The 23,065-nt window shown below is 41.7% G+C and overlaps 1 protein-coding gene across 1 annotated transcript in view; it reads left to right on the forward strand.

The window, feature by feature from the left end:
• The first annotated feature begins 11,212 nt into the window (after positions 1–11,212).
• MXRA5 (matrix remodeling associated 5) overlaps positions 11,213–23,065 on the forward strand; it is a 31,388-nt gene continuing 19,535 nt past the window's right edge. Inside the window, exons 1-3 of the mRNA XM_054008354.1 lie at positions 11,213–11,343; positions 11,538–11,792; positions 15,941–16,156. Of these exons, the coding sequence (XP_053864329.1) occupies positions 15,951–16,156 (206 nt within the window). The 5' untranslated portion in view covers positions 11,213–11,343; positions 11,538–11,792; positions 15,941–15,950. The remainder of the gene's footprint in view (positions 11,344–11,537; positions 11,793–15,940; positions 16,157–23,065) is intronic.

Below are 23,065 nucleotides of genomic sequence, written 5' to 3' on the forward strand. Positions count from 1 at the left end.
TTAAACACTAAAACTGTCAATCCACATCACAGCTTCTTCTCCACCAAATTTCCCTTTGTCAGATGACGACATTGTTAAGTTTTACATGCTAAAACCAGCAATAAAACACTTTGGGTACATGTATAACTTACAAGAGCAAAAATTATTTTCAGTGAAAATTCTAATGAAATAATAAGAAATGTTCCTAGACTGTGACCTGATATGCCAAGTTATATACTGGAGCCAATTTTAAATTCTGAACCCTGAAATAGGGGTTTATAGTGGAAACAATTACAGATGCAGAGTGAAGTCCCTGCGTCTGGATTCAATGGGAGCACCACCAGGACTTGTATGTTATACACATATGTCTGTACATAAAACACGTTGAAAACCTGAACAGTATATAGATACATTATGTAAAAGGAAAATCTATTGCATTCTATTTTTGGGGGGGAGGGGTTGTTTTTTTAGGGGGGGTGGTTAGCTGGTAGGAAAAAACAGTTCTCCCAGAACTGTAAATATAATGAACATATTTTATTAAAATCAAAACACACTGTATGTTCAAGATATGTGATGGGTGTGTGCTATACGTATGTATTCTTTTTAAACAAAATAAGAGTTTTGATTTCTAATATGCTGGCACACTGTGTTTTATATTTAAGTTATCTGTGTTTTACAGTTTTGTATAAAATTGCTTTATCTCAATTATCTCAAATTTAACAAGATGCAACAGGACATAATCTAAAGTAACCTATCCGCCCCAACATGTTGAAAATATGGAAAATATCCACCCTTCTTTTTGTCCAATTTCTGCTTGTGTTTTGTATATCAAACATATAAAATAATTGCAGGCATTCTTCCTAAAAAAAGTACACATAAGAATCTAATAAAAAGTTGTTTAACAGTCCTGTAACCTCTGAAAATAAAAATAGTTTTTGCTTTCTACTCCTTCCTCAAGTATTAAGAGGTCAAGTGCCGATAGGAATCTCTGTACTGGCAGCACAATGTATTTCATACCCATCAAGGAACAGTTAATCATTGGGCTTGTTTTCACTACAGAGTTGCATTAATTGTTTTGCACTAGATTTCAAACACACAATTCAGTGTCCCCCACATGCCATGCAGATTTGTGTTTAGTGCACCGTAAGTTTTGCCTCACTTCCACGCTGGAACTGCACTCAGTTGATTTAGCGGGAATGTCTTTTGAGTATCAATTTCAGAGTTCTCAGCATTGCTCCAAACAGCAGTGAATTCCAGATAGAGCTATGTGGATTTTGAGGTTTTAAAAAATGTTAGCATCCCAAAGCAGGATGAAAGGTAAAAATCTCAGAAAATTTTGCAAACTAACAAATGGAAAAGAAATTCAGTTGAAGTCAATTGAAACATTTAGTTTTGATCATTTCAATCATAGATCCTCCAGTCTGGCATCCAACACCACCCAGCATCCACACACTAAGCCCAACAACCAAAATTAGACCAAAGTATTACAGCCCACAGGAGACTAAACTATTATGCGCCACAGGGAGAGAATAGGAGGGACCAAGGTGCACCAATGCCAGAGGCCCCTACAATGACAGGGAAATGATTAAGTGAGATATAACCAGCTAATACTGGCAAGTGACCCACACCCACATGCTGCCAAGGAAGGTGAAAATCCCCCAAGGTCATTGCCATTCTAACGTGGGGAAAGACTCCTTCCTGACCCCACATATTATGATCAGTTAAACTGTGAGTAAGAACCAGCCAGTCAAGCACCTGAGAGAGAGAGAGAGACAGAATGCTCCATCCAATGTCCAGTCTTCATCAATGGCCATCCTTGATGCTTCAGAGGAAAGAGACATAACAAATAAGGAGGGGGAATATCCCTTCCTGACCCCTGCAGGTGGTTGGCTGAAACCCTGAAGCATGAACTTTTAGGAACTGTAACCAGGTGTGCTGAGTCAGGAGCTAACTCAGCACTCTGTTACTCAAATCCCCTTCAGTTTATATTAACTGCACTCTGATTGAAAGACTGGAAGTTGCAGAGGATGCCAATTAACTGAGTGGAGATAGAACTGAGGACTAATTGAGTGGAAGTATCTCCAGCAGCTAGCAATATATAAGCAGACAGAAAGGAAGTGCTGAAGGAGAGTAGGAAGCCTGAAGGAAGGCAGAAGTAGGCAGGACTGGCTGCTGCTACTACTGCACCCTTCCCCAGGAGCAATTGGGGAAGCAGGCTACTGACCGTAAATATAATAAAGCATGCTGGTTAAGAAGACCTGGAGTGGTTGTGGAAAGTTACTGAGGTTGGAAAGGACTCTCAAGGGGCCACTTCAAGAATGGAACATAAAATATAAATGGGAGGTGAGTCCCAAAATGCTGCTGAGCCCTACCATCACAAGCAGCCCCATCATACAAAACACTCAAAACTTTGGCCAGCTTTCTTAAAATTAAATTGTTTGCCCCCCACCACTCCCACTGGGAGGCTGTTCCACAACCTCACTTCTCTGATGGTTAGAAATATTCTGATTTCCAGCCTGAATTTGGTCATGGACAGTTTATGCCCATTTGTTCTCATGCCAACCTTGACCTTTACCTTAAATAGCTCCCCTGTTGTTTACCCCCAATGTATTTATAGAGAGCAATCATATCCCCTCTCAGCCTTCTTTTTTGCTAGACTAAACAAGCCAAGCTCTTCAATCTCCTCTCATAACATAGTCCCTCCATTACCTTGATCACCCTAGCAGCTCTTCTCTGCACCTGTTGCAGTTTGAATTAATTTTTCTTCAAGATGGGTGACCAGAATAGCACACATTATTCCAAATGAGGTCTTACCAGTGCCTTGTCCAATGGCATTAATATTTCTCTATCTCTACTGGAAATGCCTCAACTGATACATCTGCAACTGCATCACATTGGTGGGTCTTAGTCAGCCTGTGATCAACCAACACATCCATGTCTCTCTCCTCCTCTGTAGCTTTCAACTAATGAGACCTCAACTTGCAGCAGAAATTCTTATTATTAGACCCTAAGGGCATGATCTTGCCCTTGGTACTATTCAAGTTCATCCCATTTATATCACTGCAGTCCTCCAGGTCATTCAGATTTTCCTGTGTAATATTCCAATCCTCCTCCATATTGATGATGCCTCCCAATTTATATAATCAGCAAATGATCATCATTAGCATTCTCCCACTTTTTTGTGCCAAGGTCTTTAATAAAAATATTGAATAATATTTGTCCCAAGACTGATCCTGGAAGAACTCCACTATTAACCTCCCTCCAGTCTGATAACTCAACTTTCAGCTATTCTCTTCTCCCTTTTAGCCAGTTCCTTGTCCCTCTTACAGGTCTTGTACTGATCCCCATCTTCTCTAATTTAACTAATAATTTCCCGTGTGGTACCATGTCAAATGGTTTACTGAAGTCCAAATATATTAGATCTACTGCACTTCCCTTATCTAAAAATATCAGTTATTTTCTCAAAGAAGAAAATCAGGTTAGTCTGATTGGCATGATCTACTTTTAGTAAACCAATTCCTTTACATCCCCTTTATCATTTACCTCCATGAATTTAATTATTCTTTCCTTTACAATTTGTTCTAAAGGCTAGCATACTACTGAAGTCAGACTAACAGGTTGATCACTTTTTTCGTTTCCTAAATATGGGTACGACATTAGCTATTCAGCACCTATATGGTATTATCCCCAAATAGATAGATATATTATAAATCCTTGATACTGGACTAGCAATCTCATAAAACAGTTATTTCAATATTCTGGGATGGAAGTTATCCAGTCCCCCAATTTGAACGCATTAAGATCTTTAAAGATTTTATTGCATCTCAGATGTGGTAATTTCCATTTCTATACCCTCATTTTCATCAGCCATCCTGCTTTCATGCCCATGTTTTATACTATCATCCTTACTGAAAACTGAGGCAAAATAGTCACTTAGTTTTTGGGCCATACATAGATTATTTTTAATCTCCTTCCAATCTGCACTGCATAGCAGCCCAACCCCATCCTTCCTTAATCTCTTTATATTCATATAACTAAAAAAACTCATTATTATTTATTTTAATTTCCTTTGCAAGAGCTAATTTGTCTTTGCTTTTTTAGCAATTCTCGCTTTATTCCTATATTTTCTAGCCTCCGAGATGTAGCTTTCTTTGCTGATCAGTCCTTTTTTCCATTCCCTATAAACTCTCTGATTATGCCTAACACCTTTTTGAGATGGTTATTCAACAAGCTGGGTCTTTCCCTACAAGTTTTATCCCCTTGTTCAGGATGCAAATTTCAGATAGTTTTTATACAATTGATTTAAAGAAATTCCAAGCCTCCTCCACATTTAAGTCCCTGAGCTCTTCCACCCAATTGACTTTTTAAAACTAAATTCTCTTAATTTCCCAGTGTCTGCCCTTTTGAAATTAAAAAAAATATATCTGATAGATTTTAACCTGTTGTTGTTGTTGTTAATATAAAATGAACTAAATTTCTAAACAAAAGTGTTTCACACTAAAAAAAATGAATCTTTTTGTTTTGAAGAGGTCAATCTGGGATGTTTCAACAATTTCAAAACTTTTTTACAATTTTATTTCAAGTTGGCAAATTTGTTTTAATGAATCCTTTGCTGAAAAGTTTTGGTTTCAACAAATTTGCACTTTTCCATGAAAAAAGAACATTTTGTGGACAAATTCCCAACTAGCTCTAATTCTAGGTGATTTTGATCAGCTCTTGTAAGATCCATTTATTCTTAGGTTATCCCATTACTTTCTTTCCCAGCATAATGCAGTCCATAGAAAAAAGTCACCTCATGATTCTGGAGGTCAGCTTCCTGGTGGGGAAGAAATCACTAACACTGCGGGAAGCGGCAGCCAGCACATCCCTCGGCCCACGTTGCTTCCCACAGCCCCCATTGGCCTGAAACAGCAAACAGCGGCCAGTGGGAGCTGCGATCTGCTGAACCTGCAGACGCTGCAGGTAAACAAACCATCCCGGCCCGCCAGAGGATTTCCCTGATGGGCTGCGTGCCAAAGGTTGCCTATCCCTATGCTAACCTGTCATTTCCCTGTTACTGTCACAGGAGAACTAATGAATTATTCCCAGTAAACTGATAGACTGAGGGAGTCAGTGTTCATTTATTCAGGAGTAGTCAATTATTTTTTGTCAAGGTCCAAATTTCTTGATCAAGGTATAGTTAAGGTCCAGAATCCAGAGAAAATTATATCTATATCTATATAAATATAGATATAGATATCTATATAGAGAGATATATAAAAGGTAAATAAAAAGATTTCAGGCTCAATTTAAAAGTGTCTGGTGGTCTGGATTTGGCTTGCGGTCCGCCTATTGACTACCCCTCATCTAGATGCACAATATCTCACTGAGAAAAGAAACAGTGTGAAAGGAGGGAGATGGGGATGTGTGTATGAAATCTGAGGGACTATGATCTTTTGCTTTCTCAACCAGACTTTCAATCAGACCTACCATTCCCCACTGATTCACTTCACACTATGGTGGATCCCTCACTCAGTCATTGTCCTCACAGAAAATCCCTTAGATTTGCTCATTCACTCACTCATTCACATCCTCATCTTTCACATCATTTACTGACCTTTACTCAGTCTCTAACTTTCTTCCTTTCACTGTCCACATTTTTCACATCCCCCTCAGTGAACCCCAGTCTATCATTGTTTTCCTTACTACATCCTTTGCCTTCATTTTGCATTGCTCCCTATCAATGCATCACTTGCTTGCAATTTGCCTGGTCAGGAACTACAATACAAACATGTGTAAAGTCAAAAGGAAATAAAGGAAACACTGACAATGGCACCAGAGTCAGCACAACACCAATACACTGAGATGGAAGAGAATGGAGAACAGGTATGTGGGCATTATTTCAAGAGTGTAACCTGTTTTTCTGCTGCATATAGTCCAGCATTATCTGTCGCATTTTCTAAACTCCCCCATTCTTCTACTGGAAGCTAAGCTAGATTTGATTCACAAGCAGAAATTCACTTCTTAGATTCCACCAACCGGTCAAAGCAGGTGTTACCAACTCCAGGAGAATACATTTTGGAACCAGGGTCTGCTAAACAGCAGTTGTGGGGTATCAGTGTTGTTCTATCACTACTTCATGCATACATCACTCACTGGATTTCAATCTATTGCTAATGATCCAAATTCAGCAATTTGTTTCTAGTTTTAACCTTAGGTATAATTTCTAGCAGCCTGAGGGGGGACATTTTCCACTAACCTTCAGGCAGGGCAACAACAATAACTTTCCTCTGAACTTTGAGCCTGTAGCAGAAAGGAAGGAAGAGGAGGCCAGTTCTGGCTTCATAAGCTCTGACATTTGCAGTGGGGCAGGGTCAACTGTCTCCCATCTGCAGGGCTGCTTAAAAACTGAGGAGAGCCTTGCATAGCACCTGAAAAGCAGAGAGAAACCAGACTCAATCAGCATGGGGAGCCAGAGAGAAGAGCCCAGTTTCTATGCTGTCTGCACCTGCACTCTCCACAAGGTGAAGGGAGAAGAAGAAGGGAATCTTCCTCCCTACAGGTCTGGAACAGGTGGGAGGAGACAGAGCAGTGCTTAATTTGTGCCAGGGCTTGCCAGGGCTGTGCCCCAGCACCTCTAGGCTTGGCAGTTCATAGCCCCAGCACCTCTGGGCCCTCCACGTCAGTTATGAAAGTAAAAAAAAAAATGGCTTGAGCCCCAGCACCTCTTTTATTACAAAGTAAGCACTGAGGCAGAGGACACCCACTAACCACCCTTTGCATGGCCTGGAGCAGAGGTTCCCAAACTTATTTGGCCTACCACCCCCTTTTCAGAAAAAAAATTACTCAGCGCCCTCCTGGAAATCTACCTTCTTTAAGTGAACAAACAGAAAGATGTAGTGACAAATTTGCGTTTCTTTTATGTATCTATATTTCTACCTATGTCCTACAATATAGTAAAGAAAGATTTTGTTGTATATAAGACACCTTGAAGCTTGAAATTATAAAATTATTTATTAGCATCATCTTTGTTTTCTAGGAACTCTAGCACTGAGTCAAAGAGTTTATAAAACCGATCCAAATAGCCAATGAACTTCTGTATGAAGCAGCAAGCGATTGAATTCTTCATAGTTTTCAATACAAAGTTGTCCAAACAATCTGTCATTCAATGAATTGCTTCTGATTTTGTTGATTGCTTTAATGACATAATGTAATGACCTATGTAGGCATTCACTCAGATTTTTGGCAACTAAATGTTGACGATGAATGACACAGTGTACAGCGAATACTGTACCGACACAAGCCTGCTACGATTTTATTATTAGTAAGCACTAGAGACACAGAAACGTACGGTAGATATGTAAGAAAATGTATAAAAATACTCATGTTTAAATTGCTGTTTTATTGAAACAACAACAATACAATTTGCTTTGTATGTGATCCGTAATCCGTAAAGATCGAAGGTATCGAATATGAATAAAAAATGTTAAATACTTATTGCACTATTATTAACTGCTTTTTACACAATTCAGAAACAATCTAAATTAGATTTCATACATGTCACCTATTTATAGTATCGTATTGTAAACAAGTCATTACACACACATATTCCTGCCGATGCATGCTGGACTTCCCGACAATGTGCGACACGCTCGCCTGCCAACACTTGCTTGTTAAGAGCTGTTGGCGGACTTGACACCTGATCGGTTATAATTTGTGACTTTATTTGGAAAATAAAGTAATCACTACAACTTTAACTCTATGTTACACAATAGATGACACATGTACGAACGGTTTTTCAAAATTTTCTTATATTCTCTTCTTTCTTTATGCTTCCACCGCCCCCTTATTTTTATTCAACGCCCCCCAATTGCACCTGAGGCTACTACTGCCCCTCTGGATCGTTCCAGCGCCCCCCAGGGGGCGGTATCGCCCACTTTGGCAACCTCTGGGCTGGAGGAAGGAATTGCTAGGACAAGGACATACAAACCCAGCTGGGGAAGACTGTGCCCAAGTGGAGAGGGGAGATTATCTAGGGAGGGATTATAGAAGAACAGTGTGTGCTGACTGTGGGAGGCATACTAGTGCTGGGACATCTCTCCTGAGAGGGGACAGATCCCTGTTTAAATTCCTTATCAGGCAGAGGGGGGACTTGACCCAAGGATCTTCCGCAGCCTGGATGCATACCCTAACCACAAGGTTATCAGTGAGCTGCCGCAGCTGCTTAGGTAGGGGGCATCTGAAAACACCTACCAGAGCAGGCCCCACATGACTTACACAGTTAAATATCTGTGTTCATGGATTGCTCGGGGACTTAAGTGGGAGAGAGGCACCTGGGTGATCAGAGTGAGGCCACAATGCACATGCTCAAATGAACAAACATAAGCATGTAGGGAACTTTTATTGTAAAAACCTAGGTACCAAATGAGGTTAGGCAACAGCAGAACAGGAGTGTTGTAGGTCACAGTGGTGCCTAATAATGGGACTTAGGCATCTTTGTGGGTCCCATCCTCAGAAAAATCCAGATCCTGATCCAGTGGCTTAAGACTGCTGCCAAATCCTTATCCAGCACCTAGCTTTTGCTCTATGCTGCCAATTTTTTACTCTGAACTCTATGATCATGCTGTCTAAATAGCTATTAAGTATAGATGTAGAAAAGTCTGGACCTATTTTTTTGTGTTTCCATAAATCCAGTTATGGTATCATGATCTATCTGGATTCAACCAAATCTTGCAAATTTGCAGTAAGTGAAGTGGATGAAGTATAGCTGGAAGGGCTGTTCATTGTCAAATTGGATGTGATTTAGCTCATGAATTGTTAATATATTTAATATGGATGTGCATGTTACTGGTGGTGAAAATTATTCTACTGAAATGTTGTTTATGACATATAAGATAGTAATAGTTGCTTCAGTAGCTTAAATACTGTGGATCTAAACTGTTGTTTTCATTAATTGTATCCCCTTCTGCTTCCTGACAATATAGTCCAATGACTTGTGCCAGGACTACAGCATATCTTTGAGAGAAATCTAATCCCAGGTTAGAAACCCCAAGTGATGGAGGATTTGCCACATCCTTTAGTAATCTGTTCCAATGGCTAATTAACTTCTCTGTTGAAATTCTGCATCTTATTTCCAGTTTGAATTCTGCTGACATCAACTTCCAGCCACTGTATCTTGTTATGGAATGTATTTTGTATTTAATGGTTTCCAAAGTAAATGTGACATTCTGCTTGCTTTAAGTGGATATAAAAGGTGAAGTTAAACTTAACTTTTCTGCCTATCACTGGGATTTTTAGACAGCTTCTTTCATTTGTAGGACAACTGTTGTGACTTAATGGCAAGTATCTTAAAACATCTGAGATATGGACAGGAGATGCTAATAGTGCAAATAGTGATTTTGTACTTGCACTAGTGCCATCAAAAGCAGTGGAAAGTATTAGAGGATTGTGGCATCTTATAGACTAACAGAAGTATTGGAGCATAAGCTTTCGTGGGTGAATACCCACTTCGTCAGACGCATGTATTCACCCACAAAAGCTTATGCTCCAATACTTCTGTTAGTCTATAAGGTGCCACAAGACTCTTTGTCGCTTTTTACAGATCCAGACTAACACGGCTACCCCTCTGATGTTAGAGGACTGTTATTTGGGTACCACCAACAGGAACTAAGATTTTAAATGGATTCCTCTGATGAATAATAATGCCATTCTCAGTGTTAGTTTAAGGATCAGTAGCATAACCACTTGTAGGATGGTGCAAGTAAATGTAAAATTAAATGGCTGCGCAATGTCACCTTTGACTGGACCAACATGTAACTTTCATTTTCAAAAGCATTCAGGTTCCCCAAACCCGCAACAAATGATTACATTTCTGGGGAGGGGCATGTGACCCTTCTTCCCCTCCCAGGCGTTGCCTTTTGCTGCTTATTGACCATTTTAAAATGGGAGGAGATGACAGGATCCATATGCCCTGAGATGGGGTTTTAGATGCTGTTCCAGCTGTAAGTCAGAGTCTGGATTTTTCTGGTGAAATAGCAGTGACTCCATTTTTCTATTACTATAGTAGAATTTAGAGATACAAGGCCAAACACTGTCTCTACCATAGATGGAGCCAAGTGCCAGATCAGATTTTTTTTCTGAGCTCTTGCTCAGAGTTTTCTAGCTATGCTTGTGTATTTCTGTGGTTCTCGCACTAGTAGAATTCAAGGGTTCAAATCCCTAGACTGGTAGACAGGTTCCTGAGGCAATCTCATGTCAGGTACTGAGCTGGGGTCTTTTGGGTTGTTTTTTTCCTGGTGTGGTGACAGGAGATCCACTTGTCTATATGGCAGAATTCAGGCCAAATATTGACTAGATCCATTAGGATCTACGTTTCAATGTACACCTTTGGCAATTTGCTTGTTTTAGGATGAATTAGACACAGGATTTTAGTTTATATTTTAATGTGTGTGCCTGCGTGTGTGTAATGGCAGCAGCTACATTGTTTCCCTATTTTGAGGGTATGATTTAGAGTCTCCAAAAATTGGCTGGATCAAGCAATCCCCAAGTGCTAGATATAGAGTTTTGCATTATTATTGCACAGCAGTAAATTAGATTTTTTGGTGTAATGGCCCAGTCTACCCTAATTGAGTCTAGACAATATAATTAAAGGATTCAGAGGAAAAACCTGTCTGAAACCCATAGGGCTGGCTCTGAGTTTTTTGCCGCCCCAGGCAAAAAAGCCTCCCGCCGCCCTCCGGCGGGGAGCGTGGCAGGGGAGGGCGCCGAGCCCGGCCGGCCCGGCCATGGTCCCGCTGTCCCCTGCGGGCCGGAGCGCCGGGGGAGGGCGGCGAGCCCAGTCGCAGCCCCGCTCTCGGACAGGAGCGCCGCCAGGCGCCCCAACAGCCCCAGTATGTTTAAAAAAACAAAAAAACAACCCTGAGCACCACCCCCCCCAGGTGCTGCCCCAAGCACATGCTTGATAGGCTGGTGCCTGGAGCTGGCCCTGGAAACCCAGGTGCCAGATATGGTTTTTTGTTGTTTTGTTTTTCACAATGCTCTCTCCCTCCTCCACCGTGAGCTGTGGTCCTGGTTTTTCTGTCGATTGCCAGTGGCTACCCAGCAAGAGACAGCTTTCAATTTGCGCAAATTATACCTCAGTTAAGCTCTGCTGTCTCCAGCACCTTCGCTTAGCTCCCTCCCCATCAGCTCCCCTCTGAAGAGCCGCCCACCGAGAAAGAGGAGCTGAGCAGTTACTCCGTCCTCGCTCCAGACACACCGCCCGAGAAGTGCGTGCCGTGCCCCGAGCGCTGTGAGCGCTTCCTTTCCTGCCTGTCCCGGGGCTGGATTTGAGCCTAAGGCTGCGGCGCTGGGGGCTGAGCCATCTGCTGCAGGAAACAAAAGCTGGTGAATTGCTTTGCACTCTCCCCCAAGTGCCTGGGAGGAAAGAGCGGTGGTGCCGGGAAATGCTACAAGCTGCCTGCATGGTCTGCTTGCTTTGAAACGAGTGATCTCGGGATTTGTTGTCTTTAATAAAAAAAAATAATAATAACAAAAGGTGGATGGATTTCGAGGGCTAATTTTTTTTTTTTTTTTTTGAGCCATGACTCCCCAACCTGGCTGGCGGGCAATGCGAAGGCGTAAGGAATGATAGCCCGGGGCTGAGCCAGGTTTGTTTGGGCTGGGATGAACTTTTGGAGCCCGGGGTGGCACCCAATGACAGACACGCAGCCGGAGCACGCAGGATCTGAAACAACCACGTTCCTGGGCATACCTTAGACGAGCTTCTAGCCCCTGGCAGCGACGGAGGAGGATGGGCGCTGCCGCTGCCGGAGTTTTGTGATACCGAACTGCAGGTAATGGCTGTTGCACCCAATGCCTTTTCGCTGTCTGCCCCTCCCCGCATGGGGTCGCGTTGCTGCGTGCAGTTCATTGCATTTTAACTGGCAATGTGAGCCCTTGCAGAGGAGCCCCGCGCGGGGGTGGAGGGGGGGAGAAGAGATGGAAAAATGCCTGATTAACCCAAACAAACGCACGCTGGTGCAGCAGCCACTTTGGATGTGGTTCGTTAGGTTCCCTTGGCTGATTGGAAGCCTCAGGCTGTAGAGGTGAAATGCTGCCCGAATGGGGGGAGGGGATGGTTGGGGGCCGGGGTTCACCTCCATGCAATCGGGGCTTGTTTTATTTCCCTCGGTTTGTTCGGTGCTCACTGTCCGGCTGTGCAGGGAATGAACTCCCTTCAAGTCGACCTCGGTGTATTAGGGGAATTCTTCCCTAATGGGAAGCATCTGCCCTGAAAAAAGCTAAGAAGGGAAGCCCCCCCGGCTTTCTGAGATTCCTCGTGCAGCAGCTCCAGCAAATCGTGCTGCTGAAATAATCAGCGTCTTCCCCCCTCCCCGTCACTGCCCCTCAGTGACGGAAACCTGAGGCCACATACTGGCTTTGGGCTTGCAGTCCTTCCTCAGGCAGAGCCCCCCGTGACGTCGCAGCGGTATCCGTGGAGAGCCACGCAAGGAGCTTTCAGCTCACTTTGTAAGAGTGAGAGTCCCCACTCCTCCCGCACCAGTGGTGGTCTCAGAGCTGCGCCCTCCCCTAGTCAGCCACTCCGCTCCCCAGTGATGCTGTCACTAATGCCTGGGCATTGTCAGTATCTCCTCTCCCCCCCCCCTCCCGCCCGGTGCAGTTTCGGGAGGGGGGGGCACCTCGTGCCACTGTTCAGGAGACTGAGGCCAGTTGGTTCTCACTCAGCTAGTAACAGTTGAAAACAGCCCATCACAAACATCCCTCTGGTTTGTGCCAATCAGAGGAATGATGGACCTGCTACCTCAGACCTGAGCCAAACTACTAATGCCCTGGTCAAGCTTGTGGGAAGTAGAGCCAGCCCTGGCAGGAGGTGGGGCCTTAAACTCTACTAGTGTAGGTCATAATGGAAAGAATTCAAAGTAGAGCTGGCCAGGGGCTTTCCACATCTCTCCCCCGGTATCCCAAATTGCACCCTTTGCTCTCCAAGCGCTTTTACCTTGCTCTGCTTATTGTGTGTGCGCTGGGGGGGGGGGGGTGTTAAATGCTTTGTACCGTGGGCCCCTTCCCCTCCAGCGTGCCACTCATGATCGTGCAATGTTCCTGTGGCAACTGCATATTTAATTGTATTGACTATGACAAATGTCTTGTCCTCTTTTTGGGGGTGTGGAGTGGGAATCACACTTTTATTTGTTCATTTCCACTCCCCTCTCATGTGTTCTGTCTCTCTTTCCTCCTGGCATATGCTTCTCTATTGGTGTTTGATTTTTCTCTCTCTCTGCATGTGCTTTCTCAACCCTTCTTCCAACTGCAACACTCCCTTGCAGCCCCCTCCTGTGAATATGTGTGTTGCCCCCTGGTTCTCTGCTCCCCTGCACATGCTGTCCAGTTCCCTTTTGTCCTGCATACACTGTTCAGCTGCCTGGTTCCCAGCTCCCCTAAATATACTGCCCAGTAGCCTGTTCCCCTGCACACAATTCCTAGCTATTTGGTTGCCTCCTTCCCTACACATAATGGCAACCTGCCTGGTTCCTTGATCCACTTGACATGTTGGCAGACCTACCTGGTTCTATTCTCTCTGCTCCCATTCTCACTTTCCCATTGATGACTCCTAGTGGTGGCTGGCAACACCACACTCACTTGTGTTTCCAGTCCTTCTTTTTTCTCTCGTGGTATGTGGCAGCAGCTCCTGGTGGAGAGAACAAAGGTAATTGCTCTTTGTTTGCACCTGCCTCTACAGGGGTTTGGACTCTTCCACAGTCTGAGAAACACTGGTCTAGTGATTACAGCTGGGGACTAGAGGTCAGAACTCCTGGGGTTCCATTATTTACTGTCCCACCGACTTATTCTGTGATGTTGGAGAAGTCACCTAATCATCTGCAAAATGAGAAGAATGTTTGTCTGAATAACAGGAGTGCTTTAAGACTCAATGAAAGTTTGGGGAATAACTGAAAAGTTAAATATCATTATTAGTTGCAGAAATTGTTGTTAATGATGAAAACATCAGAAATGAGTCATGAAATGGAGGTTATGGTAAATGTAATTCCTCTTAAAGAAATGAATCCTAAATCAGTTTAAACTTCTTGCTTTTAGTAACTTTAAATTATTTAGACTCTTAATGGGAGTTAGGTGCCTAAATACCCCCTGGAGATCTGGGCCGTAGGTTCTCCTTTTTGTTGTTGTTGGTGGTGGTGGTTGTTTTGTCCTTTCTGTCCCAAATCTGCATCTTGACGTATCAGGGCCTCCAAAGAGATCTTGCCAAAAGAGCAGTGCCTCTTGTAGGACATTTCCTTGAGTTCCCTAAACTTAACGAAATCATCCCTTTCTATTAATAAAATATATTATGAAGAGTCTGAAGATGTATCATTTATTCTCTTCCAAATGTTTCTTCATTATTGAACTAAATAATATTTAGAATGCTTAAAAGGAGAGGGATTTTGTATTGCACTGAAAGGGGAATACATTTTATTGCAAGTTAGTATGTATTAGGTGGATATTTTTTCAAAATTTAACAATTTCAATGTTATGAGTATTTTGCATTATTGTTATTCATTTTATTTTCTTAAATGGAGAAAAAATATGCAATCTATAATTTCCCACTTAGAAGTTTAATTCTTGATCTTGCTTAGCAAGTCCTCATGTTGTTGTAACTTCTTCTTGACTCCTGCAAGAATTATATAAAAGAAAATGGGGGTTTAGTACACTTCAAAAGAAAATGAAATGTGTAAGGTATTTTAACATGACAACTTTCACTAAAGAGAACACCTGAAGAAGTGCATAGTTCTTACACACTTTATGAAGTGTTTTTGTTGAGAATAGTAGTTGTCTTATTAACTTGACCACAGACATTTGAGAAACATCTTCAGATTTATGAGTCTCTTCTTTGAATTATAATGGTTTGCATATGATGTTGGTAGAAAAATGAGAGTCATACTGTTTGAAAATTTAAGAAATTTGACTTTTATACTAAGGGTAATAGCTTGATGTAGGCAATACTGGATGAAGTTTTAATATGGCTGAAATCCACAAGCCACCATAGACTTGGATGAGTGTCCTTCATTGTTAGACTAGGCTATACAACAATAACAACAAAATTAATAAGTTGCCTTTATGTGGCACCTTTCATCTGAAGCACTCAAAGCTCTTCATAAAGGTCTAACAATTAGAACTAAAATGTTCAACTTGTTTGCCTGAAGCTAGTCTCTTCAAGCCACAATTAGGCACCCAAATAAATTGTCTGATTTTCTAAAGTGCTAAGTCCTCAAAGTCAATGACAGCTGCAGGTTCTGAGCAGCTTTGTAAAATGTGGATTGTTGCTGAGGTGCCTTAATATGAATTTACCAGCTTAACTTCTGGAAATCCAAGTTTTAAAATGTTGGCTTAAGTTTTATAGATGTTAAGGCCAAAATTTTCACACTGGGGAGCGTAAGCTTCCTCCTACATCCATGTTTAGGCTTCTAAATAAGTGGCTTGGTTTTAGAAGTCCTGATTATCCACAGCTTCCATTGAACGTTTTGGCTTAAATGACATTGCATACCAACATCAGACAACAAATGAGAGGTAAAGTATGACAGTCCCAGATATAATGACACCTAGTTCTCTGCCCTAAGCTACTAGAGAATGCCTTCTCCCATAAAAGTTATATGTGTAAACTAAAAGTATACAATATTTTACCACAGAGAAACAGAAAATTAGTATAATTATGGTGAAATAGAAACAAGGGGAAAAGTTAACTTTGAAATAGCAAATAGCTTGAAAGAAAAGCTCTTTTCAAACCATATTTCATAGACTTTTACCTAAATTGCCTATCAGGTTGCATAGAAATAGATTTGTACAAAGTTTTCTTTATTTACATTTTCTCTATTTTATAGCTCAGTCAGGAAGCCTTAGGAAAAGTAGCTCCTACAGAAGCCATCATTTAAGTGATCATGCTCTATAAGTGTGTTTATGAAGATAAAAACACTTTCTTTTACAAATAAAACAGGTACAGCGAAATGAAGACAACTGACAAGATGCAAAAGAGGGCAAATTTGGGGGCACTATCCGTGGTGCTGATTATGTCTCTGGGGCTTCCACAAATCGCTTTTGCATGTCCACGCCCATGTGCCTGTTACGTTCCCACTGAAGTTCACTGCACATTTCGATCCTTGGCAGCAGTGCCAGCAAGAATCTCTAAACATGTGGAAAGAATCAATTTGGGGTTTGTATTGCAATTTTACTGAAGAGTTTTACATTTTCTGTGTATAATCCTATATAGCTCAGCACACATGCTGCAAGGTGAAAGCATTATGTATCCTTGCTGAGCAGAATTGCAACTGTGGATGATTATTGATAACTGCTTGAGTTCAAAATGACATCAGAGTCACTGGTAACAAGGATGTTTTGGTCAAGCCTAATTTTCCAAGATTGGGTCCCCTTTTTTTCGAACAAAAATTATTGTTATGGGAATTACTATTAAATGCTATACATACTTTTGAATAACATTTTATGAACATTGGTAAGACAAATTCAATGTTTTAAAGTCTATACAAATGAATATTTTACCTGAAATTATATTTTATTAGGAATATCTGGAATAAGACGTATCTTAGAGAAATATTGCACCCAATAGGAATTTGATAACTGCACTTGTAGTAAACTGTTTTGCAAAATAACTTTAGAACAATACTAGAAACCAGAAAAAGTCTATAATTTATGAGTGATAGTCTGGATCTTGATATAATTGCTCTACTGAAGTTGAAAGAAAGGCTCTCTTCCCATCTTAGACTAATTCTGTACATCAAATAATATTCATTTTAGAAGAGGACCTATTTTTATACTACAGCCTATTATAGTTTCCTAGCTCTTTTAGTCTTTCCACTGCCCATTCTGAAATCAATGGGACTGCTCACAGAATAATGTATAACTCCCACAATACAGAGGGGATGCCTAGTTAGGACAGCTTTATTACTCCTTTTCATTGCTCCAGTGGTGCAAAAGGCTATAGTGTTGGCCCAGATCTGGTCTGTGATTATGTCAGACCATCTGCTATTAGTATAATTTTTAATGGGCCCCATTTAGAAAATAAATTGTGTGCACAAATAAATGGGAAATAAATCTTAATTACATTGAACAGATATGGTACCCCAGGGAGTCATTAGAATTGTTGTCTCAAAGCTGTAGCCAAACAAACTGAAATGAAGAGAGGTCGAATTCTATCCTGCCATGTTTGCACTGCTCTAGTTGGCCCTAAAACCGTTAGGGAATCTTTGGTTGGAAAATGCAAAAATTATTGAACGTTCACAGGAGTCATTATTAAATAAAATTATATCCAAAAATCTATGCTAACAGAATAATAAGGTTGCAAAGTCAAGCACTCAAAATTTAGGAAGTGCCAGAGTTAAGGTTGCCTGTGAAAAGTTAATTTTCCACCTTGTGCATATGCATTATGATACAATCTTTAATTACATGAGTGCATTGACATTTTTTCCACTGAAAATTTGCAAAATAATTCAGTCTGAGGCAAACACCTGACATGGAAAATTTGAGCCCAAACAATTAAAATCTGGCAAAATTATAAGCAAGTGAACAGCATTTTAGATGGAAATTTTTAAGCAACGTTACTACACACATCTCTACCAGTTCTACCTATAACAACTATGTGGAGATCTTGCCCTAAAGATCTGCTCATGGAGGTTTTATTTGGGGTTCTCTTCCTAATATGGAAAAGGAATAGAGGATTGGACATCTCCACGGCCGCACTCCCAGCTTTCTTTTCCTAGACAAATGGCCCATTCTGCACTAGGTGGGGGGAAATCTTACCTCCCAGTCAGAATGGTTTGGTAGGAGTTCAGGTTTAGGCCCCTCTTGCAGGTTTTACCACAGGGAGGAGAGAGATTCTCTATTATTTGGTTGGTTTACCCTTTTTGTGAATGAACTTAGTTCTCATGAGCCAGACATAGTAAAGACAAGCATTACTCAAGCTTTTATATACAGTTCTGTCTTAGTCCTTCTTTACACTAATCTTCTACTAATCTAATAGGTTGGAAACAGCAGGAAAAAAATGCTCCAGTCATTCTAACAGCATGTTGTATTTTGCACAATATTTATGAGAGCAAGAGAGGAAGCTTTACTGAAGGGTGGGAGGCTGAGGTGTGGAAACTTGCTTGGAGGTTTGAGCAGACCTCAAGGAGTTCCACAGAGTTCCACAAAAATGCTGGGGGCACACTGCTAGGGATGCCTATTGTTCATTTATTGAGCCTCTTGCCTGAACATGTTAGCCCATGGAGGGTGTGGGGATGCTGATTGTGGGGGATTGTGTGTGGGTGGTTGAAGTTCCACATTCCTATATGCTATTGTAAAATGCTATGAATTATTTCAGCTTTATTTAAAGGATTTTCTGTATTAAATGCAATCATGACTCCTGGATTTATTGTAAGCAGTTTTATTATGAAATAACAATAAAAAATAGTTAAGTTTTAATGAAAACAATGGAATAATAATATCTTTGTATTTGGAAAAAACTTTTAACTAACCAATCTTCATAAATAACCAGCTATATACAAACCTTTAATTACTAGAGCAGTATAAACAAAACTCAAAGTAGTACAATTTTGTGGAGGGCAGGGAGTGCATATAGTGAGACACATGTATACACTTTGTTTCTGGCTCTTCTTGTCCTCATGGGTTCTGGATTGAGTGCCACAGCTCAAAATTCTCAGGGCTCAAAAGAGCTGGAGTTTGGGTGACGTGTGTTTGGTGCCCAAAGGCTGAATCTAAAAGGTTTATGGGAGCCGCTGAAAGTACTGCTACTGGGATGCAAAGATTAGGAGTTGCTGCTGGTTGCCATAGCCAGCATTGTCCAGGGGCAGAAGGACATGGCTGAGTCCCAAATTATGGGATTGCAGGCCTAGCATGACCATGTTTTGCTGGAGGGCATTCTGCTCAGGACAGCATCCATGAGATGCCTGTGCATCTCTCTGTCTTTTTCCATGCTTTTCTTCACCATGGTGATGCTGTCTTTGGCCACACCCACTCTTCCCCTGGCAACCGTGACACTGTCCTTGGCTACTGCCATGATCTCCTAGGAAAGCTGCATTTATTTCTCCCACTGGGTTCTCGTGTACAGCTTCCACCTCTCAGCCAGCCGAGTTTTCCTTTCACTCTGCCGTGCATTCTCATTCAGAGTTTTCCTTCTCTCCCTTCTCCTCCCTTCAGGCTGGCCAGTCTGTCAGCAGTACAGGCCTTGTCCTTGGTGGTCTGGCTGTTGCAGGTACTGTGGCTATGGGAGCAGGAAGAAAAAAAACCAGTTGTTTGTTCATATTACAGACAAGGTTTTTTTTTTTAAGTATGTATATGTGACTTTACCTCCACTCTTTGGGGAACCTCAGAGAAGGTAGATTGCTGGGTGCATTTGGATTTCAGTCTAGTGTGTCTGCATTCATCTGCTGGTCGGAGTCAGGTTGGGTGGTTGGAGCTGTTACAGGTTTGTTTTTGCAGTTTTGTTGGTGCACTGGAGTGCTTCTGTGGCATCAGAGACATTTTTAAAAGAGGCATGAATGGGGGTGTGCTGGATACTAATCCCCTCTACATCCCCTTGAGGCTGTCCCGTCTGTCGCTGAGTATGCTGAGGCAGGCCACTAGGAGACAGAGAATGGTCTTACTCAGAAAGGCAAATGACACAGCAGCAAGATCTGCTGTGAAGTTATTCACCAGGATTGTCGTTCCCCCCTCCTCCCCCCCCCCCGCAGAAGCTCTGCAAGAGTGGTACAAGGCATTTGTACCTCAGCAAGGAGCAGTATTGTTTGTGCCTTGACTGGGTCCACAACGTGCCCTCATACCTCATGTAAACTATGAAACCTAACCACATTTCTTTTCCTGTAAGCCCTGTCTCAATAAACAGTTGAATTTTTGCACAAATGAATGCTTTCGGTATTCAAATCTGCTGTGGGGTAGGGGCAGGTGGGGGATGGGGAACTGTTTGTGACTGTGCCATGCTGGCGGGCACCATTTTGAAGCAGCAAAAGAAGGGAGTGGGAGGAAGGGGGGAGGCTCATAGCTCACATTCACCACCAATAGTCAATAATAAATTGTAAAGATAGGTACTTACATGCTGCAATTCCCTCTGGGAGATCTGACTCTGGTCCCAGCCTGGGTTTCTGGTGGGGTTTACTTCTCCCCACAAGTAAATGGAATGGTGGGGACTCAGGATCAGCTGATACAAGGCAGGAATCAGAGTCCTTTCTAGCAGGGCAGGACTTAGGTTGGCTGTCCTGCTGGCCATCCTCAGGTTCCTGAATCCCCCAAAGGTCCTCCCACACAGAGAGCAGCTCCTCTGCTGTTCATCCCCTGATGGGCTGAGCCAGTCATCCTAGACTGAGAGGGTAGGGAGTGCAGGAAGCAGGCTCAAATAGTTCTGGGATGGGTTGTGCTATAATTCTATCATTGTGTAGAATCCTGTCCAGTTCATCAAAAAAATGCACAGGTTACATGTCTCCTGCCAGATGTCTCCTTTTATCCCTCGTTTCAGTGTAGTTTCTCCTGAGTTGCTTGTTATTTATCTGGCACTGGTCATGATCCCTCACAGAGATCTGCTTTGCAATGTCCACAAAAAGGTCCTTATTCCTGTGGCCACAAGAGCTTCCCAAACCGATGCTTCTCCCCAGATGGGGATGAGATCCAGGGGCCCAGCATGGCTCCAGGCTGTGTAATGCATATTGTGGGGCTTCTGGCATGCTATTGTGGTTGTATCACATGGGATCCACGAGCAAATGGGCAAAATCTGGCTCTGCACCACCTTTTAAAGGAGAGAAGGGAAGGATCACCCTGGAAACTTGACACCAGGGCTGGGAGAGCACACAAGTAAATGGAAAGAACAGTAATGATGGACCTACAAAGCATTGTGGAATAGCTGTTGGCAACATGCAAAAAGTGGTGCACAGCAATTGTGTGAACATAAACAAAAGACAGAACTAATTACATTCAAAGTCAATCACTTTGTAGAAGGACTCCAGAGTTCCAATAAATGCAGAGTTAGTGTGCACTGATGGGTTGCATCATATGTAGGCAAGTGCTTTCAAAGCAGATTAATTTGATTTGATCTGGTTTAAAATGCCCATGTAGACAAGCCCTACATTTGTGGTCTAATCCCAAAGCTCCAGGCCTACACCCTCACCTCATTTAAAACCCTCTTGATTTTTAGATGAGAAGAGAGAGAGGTAGGATGCATGGGTAAAATCCTGGCCCTTTTAAAATTAATGGCAAAACTCCCTTTGACTTCAATGGGGTCAGGATTTCACACCATGTATTTTAAAGACATACAAGCCAGCACTATTTCTTGGTTTCCCAGTTCTTTTGTCTTATCTCTGTTTCGGTCTTTTAGATGTAATACATCTCTCCTCTCCTTCTCTGCCACCCACGCTTTTACTTGTATAGCCATGAGCACATCATTGGCCCTTAACAAATAGTAATTAAAACAAGACCCTAGAGTCTATCCTGCGATTTAGAGCTGTGACTAAGGTGGGACTGAATGGAGTGTAAATCAGTTCTCCAGAATTGAGAACTGTGGCTGGTCTACCTATTCGCTTTCTTTGAGAGCCCCGTCCCCTTCTCTCAGTGAAGTTAGCAGTAGTAAGATCAGTTCCTTCATTTCTTACATCCATATCCTGCAGCCATTGTACAGGCACTGTTCTCATTTGTTTCATGAAGTTTTACCTATAGGATCAAGTATTTTGCTGCTGCATTTCCTCCCCTCTCCACTTCATTCCCTCAGACACCTAAAGTAACAATTAGAAATCACTGTAGTGCACTGCAGAATTTTTTCTTAAAAATAGCTGATTACTGTAAGTAGTGGCACAGACAGTATTTGAAACTACAGCTGTATTCTTTCAATTTGCATTCTTTTCTCTTGCATGGCTCTAATGCAGTAGAAGTAGGAGGAGGATTTCAGAATTTGTGTATATTTTATGACTCATAGAATGAAACTGTCTCTGATATGTTTCTTCTGCAGCAAATATTTGTTACTTAAGGTAAAGTAACTATAAGGCTTAACATAACTGTAAATATACCTAGGGTTCCAAGCATCAGTGCTTGGCTGTCTTTTACTTCGCATTTCTATTAATCTGACCTGGAAGAAGGGCTAAACTATGCGTTAATTATATTTTCAGATACTATAAAATTGTGATTTGCTGCAAATGCTAGTGAGGACAGAAAATTGACACAGAGGCCTTGAACTTGATCCAGATCAACTGAAGTCAGTGGAAAGATTTTTCAGTCTCAGCTGAGCTGGTCAGAAAACAGAATTTCCATGCTGCCAGAAATTCTGACATTTCAAAATTTGTTTTCATCCTAAACTGGGATTAAAAGTCAAAATCTGGAAATATTTCAGGGAACAGAAATTCCAAAATATTTTGATTCAGAAACATGGCATCATTCAAAAAGTTCATTGTGTTCCCACAAAACCTTTAGATTTCAACAAAGTGGCATTTTCCAATGGAAAACTGTTCCATCAAATTTTTTTTGACCAGTTCTAGTCTTAATGGGAGTTGGATTTCCCCTGTATAGATTAGAAACAGGGGAACAAATAGTCATTGTGAGGTTAATAACTGGAATACAGTAGTGTAAATAAGTTCTAAGAATCAAAGTGGGTAGCACATTGGATATAAGGATACTGTACAACATGATGGCAAAAACAGCCAATGTGCTTTTTGACTACATGTACAAAAGTGTCATAACATGGATCAGTCAGGCCCTCACCTTTTTCTACATGGCACAGGTGAGACCATGCTTGGAGTACTGTGTGCATTTCTGAGTACATCAGAAAACTAAAACTTATTCAGAGAAGAGCAACAAAAATTATACGAGGCTAGAGAGACTGATTTAAATGAATGATGTAAAGTGCTAAACATTATAAACCAGGTGCTCAGCTAATATAATTTTGTGTAACTCTATTGTAGACAACGGAATTATACCAATTTTCACCAGCATCTTGACCAAGTGACAATCAAGGGGACAGATATTTGATAATGGTTGTGGATATACCATAGCTCTGGTAGCCATATCCAGTCAATGGATAACAACTTCTTATTTCCTACCCTTTGAGAGAAGTCAGTACAGCTGCCCTTTACCACCC

This window comes from Malaclemys terrapin, chromosome 1 (genome assembly GCF_027887155.1).
Source record: "Malaclemys terrapin pileata isolate rMalTer1 chromosome 1, rMalTer1.hap1, whole genome shotgun sequence".
Lineage (NCBI taxonomy): Eukaryota > Metazoa > Chordata > Testudines > Emydidae > Malaclemys > Malaclemys terrapin.